Source organism: Callithrix jacchus, chromosome 21 (genome assembly GCF_049354715.1).
Source record: "Callithrix jacchus isolate 240 chromosome 21, calJac240_pri, whole genome shotgun sequence".
Classification (NCBI taxonomy): Eukaryota; Metazoa; Chordata; class Mammalia; order Primates; family Cebidae; genus Callithrix; species Callithrix jacchus.
Window position 1 is genome coordinate 16814211 of NC_133522.1, and position 14060 is coordinate 16828270.

General features: G+C 34.5%; 1 protein-coding gene across 38 annotated transcripts in view; it reads right to left on the reverse strand.

Annotated features, from left to right (window-relative positions):
* ROBO2 (roundabout guidance receptor 2) overlaps positions 1-14060 on the reverse strand; it is a 1334178-nt gene that overhangs the window by 66585 nt on the left and 1253533 nt on the right. For all 38 annotated transcript variants that reach the window (XM_078358529.1, XM_078358528.1, XM_078358527.1 and 35 more), the window contains 3 exons: positions 11270-11501; positions 8049-8173; positions 5567-5738 (listed from right to left, as the gene is read on the reverse strand). In XM_078358529.1, coding sequence (XP_078214655.1) covers positions 5567-5738; positions 8049-8173; positions 11270-11501 — 529 coding nt within the window. The remainder of the gene's footprint in view (positions 1-5566; positions 5739-8048; positions 8174-11269; positions 11502-14060) is intronic.

The following is a 14060-nucleotide window of genomic DNA, read 5'->3' on the forward strand; positions in this document are numbered from 1 at the left end:
AAATATGACCTAAGGACAGCAAAAAAGATAATCAATTGAAGCAGACCACAAGATAACAAAGATACTGAAATAAGGAGAAAAGAACTTTAAACAGATATTACAATAGGTGTATACACTTAATAAGGTCATACAAAATTATTACATGGAAAACATCAGAGGGAAATGAAAACTTTAAAAGGAATCAAATGGAAAGTATAGACCAGGAAACCGTAATATATGAAATGACCAGTTCCCTAGATACTTCCACTTCTGTCTATGAAGAAATAACAGGTATTGGGATACACACTCCCATCACAAACAAATACAAGCCTAGTCAAAATATGTGCAAGAAAAGGGTAGGACTATGATCTCCGAGAGAAGGGAAAAGAACAGGGACAACTTTAACATTTTCACAGCTTTGTACCTATAGGTAATTTTAAAATGTAATGCAGACAAGGGTAAGCCAAACATTGCTGAATGGCATCCCTGAGTTGAAAAGAATTGAGCACTTGTGGAAGCTGAGGGCACTAAATTTATGGAGCCGAATATCAGATAAATATGAGGAATGCACTTTTTATTTTTAATTTATTTGAAAGCTAACTGATGTTTAAGGCAAAACAACAGAAGAGCTATAATTTGTGTCCTGCTGTTTGTTACATAGAAGTAAAAGGTATAACAATAGCAAAATAAAGATGAAGGGAAAAGGAGTGACATTATACTGCTCTAGGATCCTTATAGTCAAATCCTAGAGCAACTGTCACCGGAGAAATGGCGTGCACCTAATAATCCAAGAGTGGACATAAAATACTAAAATGTCTTAGTTTATCAAAAAAAAAAAAAAAAGCAGGAAATGAGGAAGCAGGAAATGAGGAAGATAGTAACAAAGTAAGACAGCAAATAAGTAGCAAGATAGTAACTCTAAACAAACACACCAGGAATTACATTAATGATAACACTTTGAGCGTGCAATTAAAAAGGCAAAAATTGTTCGATTGAATTAAAAAACAAAACCAACCAAACAAAAAAACCCTAGACTGGCTGGGTGAGGTGGGTCAAGCCTGGGAGGCCAAGGTGTGTGAATCACATGAGTCCAGGAGTTCCAGAGCAGCCTGGCCAACATGGAGAAACCCAGTGCCACAAAGATACAAAAGTTAGCCAGGTGTGGTGGCAGGTACCTGTAGTCCCAGCTACTCAGGAGACAGAGGCAGAAGAATTTCTTCAACCTTGGAGGCAGAGGTTACAGTGAGCAGAGATCACCTAACAATATGCAATTTAATAGAACTGCACATTAAATCCAGAGAAAAGGGTTAAAATAAAAGAATGAAAAATGACAAACAATGTAGACACTTACAATAAGATGATGTAGCTATACTAATATCAGAGAAAGTAAATTTTAGGACAGCGAATCTCACAGGAATAAAGATGGGCATTTCATAATAATAAAGGGTCAATTTAGAAAGAAGATAGAACGATCTTAAAACATACTTAGGTGAAACAAAACAGCCAAAACATGAAACACAAACTTATACGTGGAAGGGAGAGATACACAAATCCATAATTATAATAGATTTCCAGACTGTTTTTAGTAATTGAAAGGGCAAGTAAAAAACAATAAAGACCTGTTAATACTAACTAATTTGACCTGACATAGAACCTTCCACTGAAAAAACAGAGAAGTGCGAATACATTTCAAGTGCACAAGAAACATTCACTAAGATCAAATGCTGGGCCATAAAATAAGTCTCCATATTTAAAAGACTAAATTTACACAGAGGAAAATTACTGTGGGGCTCTTGCCTCAGAGGAATCAAAGTAGAAATCAAAAACAAAAAGCTATCTGGAAAAATCCCCAAACATTTGGAAATTAAATAATACGCTTATAAATAACCTTTATGAAAAAAACAGAAATCCTTAAAAAAAGTAGAAGATGGTTTATATTCCACGCTAAGTGTAAACATAACAAATCAAAGTTTGTAAGATTCAGCTGTAGAAATGTTTAGGGAAGAATTTAGAACTTTAAAATACCCAGAAAATAAGAAAGGTCTGGAATCATTGATTTATGGTTTGATCTTAAGAGATAAATAAAAGTACATAGAAGAAAAAATAGCAGAAATCAATTAGAAAACCAACAAAGCCAAAAGTTTGCATCTTGAAAAGATTAATAAAATTGATAAATATTTATCAAGACTGATTTAAATAGGAAAAAGAGAGGCAGAGAAAGGAAGGAGGGAGGAGAGGAAAAAATGGAAGAGAGACAGTACACATACATTTCCAGTATTTAAGAATAAAAGAGGTGGCATTATTCTATATCCTACAGACATTCAATGATAACAAGGGAATATTGTAAACAACCATATGCTAATAAATTCAATAACTTAGAAGGATCAGAGAAAGTCATTGCTGGTCAAAAAAACAAAATATCCATTTACCACAACCAACACATGAAGAAATACAAATTCTTTTTTTCTTTTTTTTTTTGGTGTTGTTCCAGCTGGAATGCAGTGGTGTGATCTTGGTTCACTGCATCTTCCCCTCCCAGGTGGGTTCAAGCAATTCTTGTGCCTCAGCCTTCCAAGTATCTGGGATTATAAGGGCCTTCACCACACTTGGCTAAGTTTTGTATTTTTAGTAGAGGCAAAGTTTCACCATGTTGGCCAGGCTGGTCTTGAACTCCTGACCTTAAGTGATCCACCCACCTCAGCCTCAGAAATACAAATTCTGAATAGACTTGAATAGATATATATTTTTAAAAATTCACAATGAAAAACATAGATATCACCACTGAATTCTAAAAAAATATTTGAGGAAGAGATGATGTTAGCCCTAAAATACATCTACAGAAGTTACAGGAGGAAGGAATGCTTTCCAAACTACTTTGTAAAACCAGCCACCTGATTTCAAAACTGGAAAAAGAAAACTACAGATCAATATTCCTAATGAACATAGATGCAAAATTCTTTACCAAATATTAGTAAATTCAGCAACATCTATAAAATGGATAATATATCATGACCAATTGTGGTTTATCTCAACAATACAAGGTTGATTTACCTTTTAAAATCATTCAACAGATTTCATCACATTAGCACAAACAAGAAGAGAGAAAACATGATTATCTGAAAACAAGAAAAGTTTCACAACTACTAACATGAGTAAGAGAGGTAGTAAGGTCACAAAGCACAAAAGCCATATAGAAATTAAATTTACGTGAAATATAAAACAATTGGAAAACTAAATTTTAAAAACCCATTTGTAATAGTGTGAAAAATGTCAAATAGGTTAGGTGCAGGGGCAAGGGCTCATGCCTATAATCCCAGCACTTTGGGAGGCCGAGGCAAGCAGACTGCTTGAGGTCAGGAGTTTAAGACCAGCCTGGCCAACATAGCGAAACCCTGTTTCTAATGAAACACAAAAAATTAGCCTGGCGTTTTGGTGCACGCCTATAGTCCCAGCTACTCAGGGGGCTGAGGTGCGTGGATCACTGGAACCTAGGGGGTGAAGGCTGCTGTGCGTCGAGATCACGCCACTGCACTCCAGCATTCTAGCCTGGCCAAGAGAGTGAAACTTTGTCTAAAATGAAAACAAAACAAAACACACACACAGAAAATCAAATGCTCAACGATTATGTTGACACCTATGTTGAGATATCAACAAGCTGATTTGAAAAGTATATGGAAAAGCAGAAGGCCTATAATAACCAAAATAATTTTGCAGAAAAAAATGATGGGAGTATTCATGTTACCTGATTTCAAGGCTTACTAGGAGCTATAGTAACCAAGAGAGTGCAGTTTGGCATAGGGATAGACATATAAACAAACTGAATCCCATAGGGAATCCAGGAATGCAGGCATGTATATATGATTAACTGATGGAAAGGAAAGTCTTTTTAATACATGATGAGTACACAATTTGATATAAATACCGAAATAAATAAGCCTGATTCCTTGAACCACATGCAATTACCCTTGGATGAATTATAGATCTCAGCATAAAAGCTACAGTTATAAAGCTTTGGGCCGGGCGCGGTGGCTCACGCCTGTAATACCAGCACTTTGGGAGGCCGAGGCGGGTGGATCACGAGGTCAGAATATCGAGACCATCCTGGTCAACATGGTGAAACCCTGTCTCTACTAAAAATACAAAAAATTAGCTGGGCACGGTGGCGCCTGTCTGTAATCCCAGCTACTTGGGAGGCTGAGGCAGGAGAATTGCCTGAACCCCGGAGAAAGATGTTGCGGTGAGCCGAGATGGCGCCATTGCACTCCAGCCTGGGTAACAAGAGGGAAACTCCGTCTCAAAACAAACAGACAAACAAAAAATTATCAAGTTTCTAGAAGAAAATATAAAAAAAAAAAAAAACACCTAAGTATCTAGAGGTAAGCCACAATGTAATACTTTTGTTCATCAAATGACATTATCAAGAAAATGAATGGGGAAGTTATGAACTGGGAGAAAATATTTGTAACATGTATACATAGTAAAGAACTTGTATGCAGAATGCATAAGTAACTTCTAATAATCAGTAACAAGAGACGATCCATTTATTAAAAGGCAAATATGTGGTCAATTCACGAAAGAAAATATGTGAAGGGCCAATAAGCACATGCAAAGTTGCCTGTCATTAGTCCTAAAAGAAACTTCAAGTGAAAATCACAGGTTACCCTAACTAGAATGGCTAAAATCACAAAAACTGGAAACAACGAATGTTTGTGAAAATGTAGAGAAACTGGAAGTCATTTTCCTTGCTGGTGGCAGTATGAAATTATATAGTAATTTGAATATTGTTTAGCAGTTTCTTATAAAGTCAAACTATGCAACCCTTTTACCCAGAAATTAGACTTCTAGATATTACTCCAAAAGGACACAAAAATTTACACAATAATATTCATTCTCTCAGGAGAAAAGCCGATAAACAAAATAGGGCATATTCATACAATTGAATACTGCTCAGCAGTAAAACATATGAACTGAACAATACATACATGGATGAATCTCAAAAAACATTATCCTTAGTGAAAGAAACCAAATATAAAATATCACATTCTGTGTGATTCCATTTATATACATCTCAAGAACAGACAAACATAATCTATGATAATAGGAAAAAAAATTATGCAATCATGATACTAGATTTAAAGTGATTTCTTCTTTGGGATAGAATATTTAGATTACAAAGTTTCTTCTGGTCTGTTTCTTGTTAATTTTTGACATTTCCCTGGCTAAAAGGAAGCATATAGATTTGAAACATGATGGTCTCTCTTCATAACTATCTAATTTTAATTCTATTTCAATGGCACCAAAATTGGTAATGAGGCAATTGATTAAAAATAATTTTAAAACTACCTTTCAGCATTTAAACTCTTAAATATGGGAATTTTTAAAAGGCTCTGGGACTTTTTTTAAGAGCGTGATCAATTGCACCAAGTATTTTTGTAAGAAACCCTCTTCAGTTAACCCATTTGCCTATATGATAAGTGTATCCTATCATTCATAAGAGTATATTCACTATTAGTATGTTGATGCAAAGGCACATCCACCTTGTCAGTTGAGTGATTCTAAAGCACAGATCACATAGTTTGATACTCACCAATTATTATTGGCTGAGGCTCACTTTTTACTCCAACCCCTGCACTGGTACTAGCTGCAACCTCTACCCGGTATTGAATACCTGGGAATAATCCACCAATTATTACAGACCGAATGGCTGCATCCACAGTTTTGTTGATATGGAATCTCGTTTCATTTCCTAGACACCAGATCTACGGAAATGGAAAGTGAATAATACATGCAGATAATATTATAGTTTCTCGTAACAAGACTAATATAACTGATAAAATATTTTTCAATCATAACCTGTCTTCTAGGCTTATGGAAGTTTTATGAATGACATCTTCTAAAGCCCAACCTCTGCCATTTATTTATATGTGTAAGTGTATTTGTGCACACATGCACCTGTATTAAAAGAAGAATAAGGGAAGCTGAAATGATGCCATGTTCATTTATGTCTTATTTTCAGCACTGAAGGCTCATAAGGAGTAATTTAGAAAGTAGATTTCTTTAACACCTCTGGTCTTTTGTTGCAAATGGCATTTTTGTATGGATTAAAACATGTAATTTCCTCTGCTTTATTAAAATGTATTATGTGTATAATCCACTAAAATATGATGATTATAAGTTGTAATATCTAAAGTATATAGGTAGACATCTAAGCAATTTACATTTCATTTAAGAAAATATTAACTTACACAGAAGTGGTTAACAAGATTAATTGACCTAAGTTATAGGTATTGACTAAAATGAAATTAAAGCCAATATTTACACTGACAGCAATAAATCTAATATTGATCAGCACATACCTACACACACATACACATTCATGAGAACAAAGTGGTGTCAAGTCTGTAGACATTGATGTTAAGGAAGTTAGGCTTTTATTTCAAGTAGGAATCAAATTTTAGGGCATCTTCTGGGATGTGGAAATTGTTACTATAAAAGGTGTTGTGAAAAGAAATCCATTGTGTATCCATATTTGATTTCATATTATATACTATTTTAAAATCTACATGTAGACACATATGTAGGAAAACATATGATGTGTTTCAGAGCAAGTAAGCTCCCAAATCGTTTTCAGTAAATAATTCTTGTGAATCATGTGTTTCTTTTATTTTTATATGACATCTGTGTTCTTAATGAAGGAATATTTAGCCCTTACCTAAATATGGACTTTGAAAGTCTCTAGAGAGTGAGAACATTTACAACTTACAGAAAAAAATTCATCATGTTGTAAAAAAAGGAATAATATTTAACTACATGGAAATTTAGGATATTTAGTCCCAAATGGTACAAAAACAAATTCCTAATCTCATTAAAACACACCCCCACACATACTCAAACTCACAGAGCTGATAATTTGTTACTCTGTTAAAACAATGTCCTAATGCTTATAAAATCGTAGGATCTATATAACTACTGTATTGCAAAAGCATTTATTCTTATGTTTATTAAGCATTCATCTTTATAACATGATAGAAATCATTTTTTAAAAAATCCCTATACATTTAGTTCATTAATTTGCTTTAGTAAGTTGATCTTTAATAAAATTCTATGTAGAAATTAATTTCTCCTTAGAAATAAAATTTAATCTTCAAACTTTTGAGTAAAATTAATCAGCTTAATATTAAATATTAGCTATTTTTTTAGGTGACATGGGTGACTAGTTTTGTATTGCATTAGATGTATAAAAGATGCTATTTTCAGAAATCTAGAATTATTTATTAATAGATAATCCTAATAGATCACCTATTAATAAATTATAGTTTTGAATTTTACAAAGATTAATGGGGGGCTTTTCATTCAAATGTGTTCTAAACACAACACAAACAGAATCTTATTTTGAAAACTCAGACATACTCTCTGCCTTAAACATCAAATGATAGCAACGAAACAACAGATATACAGTTTCTAAACAGCCAAAAATTCATCAATTGAAAATGAGACAATCAACTGTTTTTTTGTAAGTCAGTATTTGCAAAATGTGTTGTTTCAATGGCTTTTTTTCAAGTGAAACAGTCTATGCAACTTCAATAAATACACAAAAGTAGCATCTAGAGTGAGAGTTGGTGCTGCCTACAACCCACTCCTCTTAACCCCTGAAGCATCTTTTTTTTTCTGAGCATGGTTTAAAAACAGCTCGTGGTTTTTAAACAGAACATGGTTTAAAAAATCCTCTTCTGCAGAATTCTAATAACAAAGATAAAACTCATTTTCTGGTCTTCACTATCAACCCTGTGCCCTATCTTTTTAAATTCTTGAGATTCTAGAATCACACTATACAGAAAACCATTTCACTAGTGTGGCTTAATCATTTAATTGGATTTGTGTGATCTGTGACATTAAACTCCGGGTCTAACCTATGCATTTGTCTCATTCTCTGTCACACAGAAATATAAATAATAACTTTACACGTAAACTGAATAAGAGACTCTTTAGAGATGTGCTTCATTCGTGAGACACTGACATTTCTCTGGGAAACTTTGTATGAGAGCTGTCCTTCTGCACCCTTGTCCTACCTTATATTCTTGGATAATCCCATTCTGATGATCTGGAGGAGGAGGATCCCAGGAAACACTAATACTTGTGCTATTGTAGCTTCCAACCGTCAGTACAGTGACAGACTGTGGAGGGGCACTTGGGGCTGTAGAAGAAGTGATTAGAATAAATGCAAACTGCAAGCCTTGGTGTGCATGAGTGCTATTTCCAGAATACGAATATAAAGACAAGTTGCAGGAGGCTCTGGCTTCCAAGAGTTCTGAATCCGCACAGTGTTCCATAGGGACAGTTTTTGTGAGAGATATTCTTTAAGTACAGTTTCTAGATTTAAAGTGAATGCAACAGCTTTTGTAATATGCTCTCAATAACAGATTTAACAGCTAACATTCTAATAAGTGTTTTCTATACACCCCGCACTGAGCTAGGTGACAGGTTTAATTCTTGCATTAACTTCGGGAGATAGAAACAACTCTTATCTCAGTTTTACAGATGAGGAAACATGAGGTCACCGTAAGGGACTTAGGATAGTCAAACAGCAAGTCAGAACTTGAACCAGTGTATGTCAGATTTTAGAACCCTGATTATTTCAACTCTAATAGGCTTTCTAAAAATAACCACAACTTCTTCTAACCAAAATTATTCCGAGAGCATGTACTCCAGTACTTACCATGTGTTATTTCTGAATGATGGCATTAATGACAGCTTTTTTGGTATGCTTTTAGTTTGTTCTTACTAAATAAAAATAGAAACCTGACTGTAAATGTCGCCAACACAGAAAAAACTTCTTTTTTTCTACTGGGAAAAATAATGACTGCTATAAATTGACCCGTAAGTTAAGATTTAAAACTTATTTTAATGGATGGACAAGGGACTCTAATGATAAAAATGAAAACAGTTCATGTTGGTTCAAATGTGAAATGGGAAGATTTTGATTTCTACAATAATTGTCTGCCTTTATAGTTTCTCCTATAACTAATCACAGCCATACTGAGAAAAGGAAAAAGAGAAGCTCTTCCTGATTTTAGACTGCCGCATTTTAGACAGACACACATTTAGTGTGTCTGAGAACAAAGATATAATAACTTAGTGGAAAAAATAATCTATTCTCAGTGAGTCTCTGAATTAAAACCAAAGGTAGGAGTAGTTAAAATCATAGTACTATATAACATACTTCTTGACAGTTTACAGTATCAAATAATTTTGTGTTACTGATGACTTATTATATAAAATCATCAATGTTTGCATAGCTCTACACAGTTCAGCTTTCTGAAAATATCCCAAAATATATTTTAAAATCCTGACAACACATATCCTATGTTTTGTGAATATGTCATGATATATTTCATATAGTTATAGCCATATTTGCATTGAGATATAGGACACGCACAGACACATGTTAACACAATACTGCTCTTTCTTATTCCTCTATGTGACAATATTGCTCCAAAGTATGGCACTATGACATAAATCCAACCACTTGTCTACCAGCCTTGTAGTTATTAAGTAGACTGCACTGAAAAATAAGACTTTCCGAACTGGTTTCTCATTCGCGTTGCTGCTGTCTTGTGAGAACACCGTGCCTGCTTCCTGACAGGTCAATTATTCCAGGACCCAGCTTCTTTCTACAGATGTGAAAGAACCCAAATCGCCACTCATCGTTCCCAGACATAGCCCAGCTGAATTCCATTTGTTACCGTCACATGGCCACAGAAATTGGAGATGAATGTATACCCAACGGTGACAAATGTCTAATCCAGAGGAAAAGTCTAACTGCAGTGAAATTGGTTTTGGAAATAGGCTTCAAACAGAGCATCCTATGTTCAGGTTACCTGCACCACTCATTAATACAACCAATTTGCAATATAGAGTGAAATTTAATAATGGATAAAGATATAATGATGATGATTATTTTTAAACATGTAAGCAAGGAGAAAAGATGCTACCATAATTATAGGTAATTTTTTGACATATCCTAAAAGTAGATTCATGGTGTCTTTTAAAATATATATATTTTGCCCCTGCCCATGTATTACCCTGCAAAACAATGGGAAAATGACATTTTTCCTGCATTGTGTAAGAAATGTATAATTTCAGAGCTCTTTGAGCAAGTGTATAGATGTTAATATGGGCAACCTATATACATTTTCTTAAGGCTTCTCTTATTTTTTATGAAATATGTTTACTGAAAAGCCTTTTTACAAGAGTTGTGAACACAAAAGTAGTACGAAAGCAGAATGGAGGGGTTTATTTCATTTGGAATTTCCTTTTTGTTTCTTTTTAAACTTTGATAACAACATGTATTATAAGCCTCTATTTTTGGGAAAGAGACACTACTAAATGAACTGGTGGAAACCTACATTAATTGCATGTTCACCACAGATTGACTTTAACCTACCTTTAGGTAAGAAAAGATCTGGCTGGGCATGGTGGCTCATGCCTGTTATCCTAGCACTTTGGGAGGGCCAGGCAAGTGGATTGCCTGAGCTCAGGAGTTTGAGACCAGGCTGGGCAGCACAGTGAAACTTTGTCTCTACTAAAATACAAAAAGTTAGCCAGGTGTGGTGGCGTGCACCTGTAGTCCCAGCTACTTGGGAGGCTAAGGCAGAAGAATTACTTGAACCCGGGAGGTGGAGGTTGCAGTGAGCTGAGATCAGCCACTGCACTACAGCCCGGGAGACAGAGTGAGACTCCATCTGAAAAAAAAAAAAAATGAAAAGATCCAAAATTGGGAAAAGAGGGAACTTCAGTAAGAAGAAAGCTACTGCAAATATGCAAGTGGCCTTCCTGATTAGAAATTATGGGTTTTACTGGCAGTGTTCACAGGAGAAAGAGGCTAATAAAAGAAAATGTCACACTTAACTATCACAAAAACAGAGTAGTCGAAATGAACAGCCTGTGTTCTTGAATTTCCAGTAGTCTGTCTTTTCATGATCCAAATGAGTTTAATCTACACAAAATATAGGGGAATATTTTATAATCCAATTCAAGTGAACTGAAAAATAAGATTTGGTGCTAATGGTTACTTAAGAGAAATTGAAAATTAATTACATCACTGTCCCTTGTTTTCTGCTTGTCATATTCTATAGAATTCTCAGAATAAGAGGAGAAAATGACATTTCTTGGATTTACTTTTAGATGATACCATTCTATCACTCTACGGAAGATAATACATAGGTATTGTAACAGAAATTGGTTTCATCATGATATGAGTTTGATTTATATTCAAAATCTGAATACTGACCTTCTTCAGTAGTACGAACCGTTTTAGATTCACTATCCATTCCTTGGAACTCATTAAAATATGGCCGGACTTTAATCTCATAAGTCACCCCCTTTTTCAGGTTGACTAAGACAGCACTTCGTTCAGTCGGGACTTTGGCATCTAAATTCTGCCATGAAGGTGTAGCCTGCAGACCTGAAGTCTGACGATACATCACTCGATAGCCTTGGATAAACTGTGGTTGGCGATCAACCTGAAAAACATTGTAAAGGGCATTTGAAGCTAAAGGAAAGTATTCTAAATATCACAATGGATTGGTCTCCTGTTTATCTGTCCCGATTTTTGTCCTCATAACTATCATCTGAGTAATGTCATGACTTTCTAGCTAATCTCTCTGCTTCTAATAACTCCTATCCTTTTAGAGTTTAGATTGCTCCCAAGATTATTTCCAAAATGAAGACTGGACAAACTCTCTCCCCTGTTTAAAATATCTCACAGTATCTAAGAAACCTATCTAATTAATTAAGATTCGTTGGATTAGCACAAGGGCCTCTCAAAGGCCAGACCTGCCAATATCTCTAGCTTTATGTATCCTCTGCTTACCCTTTTTATGCATTCAACAATTCCATTTTATATGGCTATATATGTAATATGCCCCCTGTCAGGGATTTCAATTCTCATCCTTTGTTTATTCACTAATATCATCAGTCACTCAAAACATGTTTTGGGTTCCTACTCATAGGTGCCAGAAATTCTGCTGAGGATAAAATGGACAATGAAAATAGAGTCAGTCCCTGCCATCATGAGCTGAGGTGAGAAGGTGGAGTCCAGCTGGAAGGTAAGAGTTGTCTAATAATGACTGAACCATGGTCAAGTTACAATCATAACAAAAAGCATAGACAAATGTTCAGAATGAGAAGCACCAGGAGGTACGAAAGCCTATAGTGAGTCCAGAAGGAGAGAAAAAGCTTCCCTGAATAATTCTTAAGTGTTTAGATAGCAAGAGCAGGATTTATCCAGGGAAACAAATGGGAGGACATCATGTATGAAATCTCTATGGCTGGAAAAAGCATACAACAGACATTAACGTTGTAGAGCTAGAGCATTTGTATTAAAAGCATATGAATGCTTATACCCATTACCAAATATTAAATGAAAAACTTCTCATTTGCCAAATTCTGACTTAATTTCCCATTCTTGACACAATTGGACAAGTTTTTTGATATCTTCATTTATTTAAGGCACAGTAAGAAGCAATTTTAAATAATAAGCTAAGATAAAACTCACATCAAATAGAAACTTTATAAATGCAAGATTAAATAATGAAATATATTCTTCTCTTTATACATTTATTTTAAAGTCTTTACCAGGGTTTTATGGTTGTTTCATTAATGGGGAGAAAACAACTATAGCTTTTTAAAGTTATTTTTAAAAATTAAGCATCTTTTAATGCTTTGTCATGTTTTTAGAAATGCTTGATTTAAACAGAAATGATGACAGCACATTCCAACTAATATCCCTTATCATAGCCTAATAGCCATAGTCCAAGAAGGTTTAAATTTGACATACTTCATTGTCAAAGTGTAAAGATTAATGGAAAAGAAATGGAATAACCTCATTTCAGGAAGTTTATAGAGAAAGAGGAAATAAAAAAGAGTATAGTGAAGATGGTTATTAATTCCAGCTTTAAACACATTTCTTTACCCAAGAAATTTGAAATTTATTCAGCATTTGAAATTTGTTTCAACATTTGTGGAAATGTTGAAATTTGTCACTAGGTTATAAACAAAATGTGTTGTTTCTTGCATTAACTGCTAGCATCTCTTTTTTAGTTGCAGTCTTGTTTTATTTATTTCTAAGTGAGGGCAGCAAATAAATATTAGCTAAAAATGTTGACTTTAAAAAGTTAAAAATGCAGACTCTCAGTATGAATGCAGAGGAACAAAAGGAAATACTTAGAATGTTCAAATGTGAAAACTCCCTGAATTGAGTATGAGAGTGTGTGTGTGTGTGTGTGTGTGTGTGTGTGTTTCTATGTTCCATGAGTGGGTAAGTCCAGTTTCCCAGATAAGTCTCAACAAGTATGAATATTATCACCCACCTGACAGCTTTCTCACCTTCAAAACTTTCTGGAGTTAATGCTACACTTGTATGAGGTTGTAGCAAGAAAAAGTGAGCCCAGATCTAACACAGAAGCTGATAATCTGCAAGTCCTCATTCATGCTACCAGTTTATGCTTCTACCAATGGACCCTTTTTTTTTAAGCAGGATTTATTCTGACACAATAAAATAAGTCAACCAAGAGGCAAAAGTTTAAATTTATGAGAGCCTAACAGAGATGACTTTCATCAAAACTGTCAATGTTCAAAAAACACCCTTGCAGTATATGTTAAAACAACATTAAGCTTGCATTTTATAAACTTCTCTGCATTTGCTTTAAGTGAATTTATATACTGAAAGAAAGACATAACTCACAATAATAGCTTGTTAATACTGAAAGAAGCAAGCTGGGTTTTTAGGAGAACATTAAGCAGCTGTTTCCAGATGAAGCGAGTCTGTAAATCAGGGTAAATTGGTTTTACCCATGTTTGGTTTTCATTAATTAAGTGTTTTAGGGACTTTGTGAAGCTAATGTTTACTATAAAACATTGTTTTGCACACTTTAGTGTACACTATCTTCAGCTAGTATATAGTATGGGGCTTCTTAATAGTTAAATAGTTTAACTTGATTGTGTGCAGTGGGAATGCATTTTTTTTTCTTCAAGAGGAAATTTGTTGTTACAGGTGGAAGCAGAAATGAAAATGTTGAACA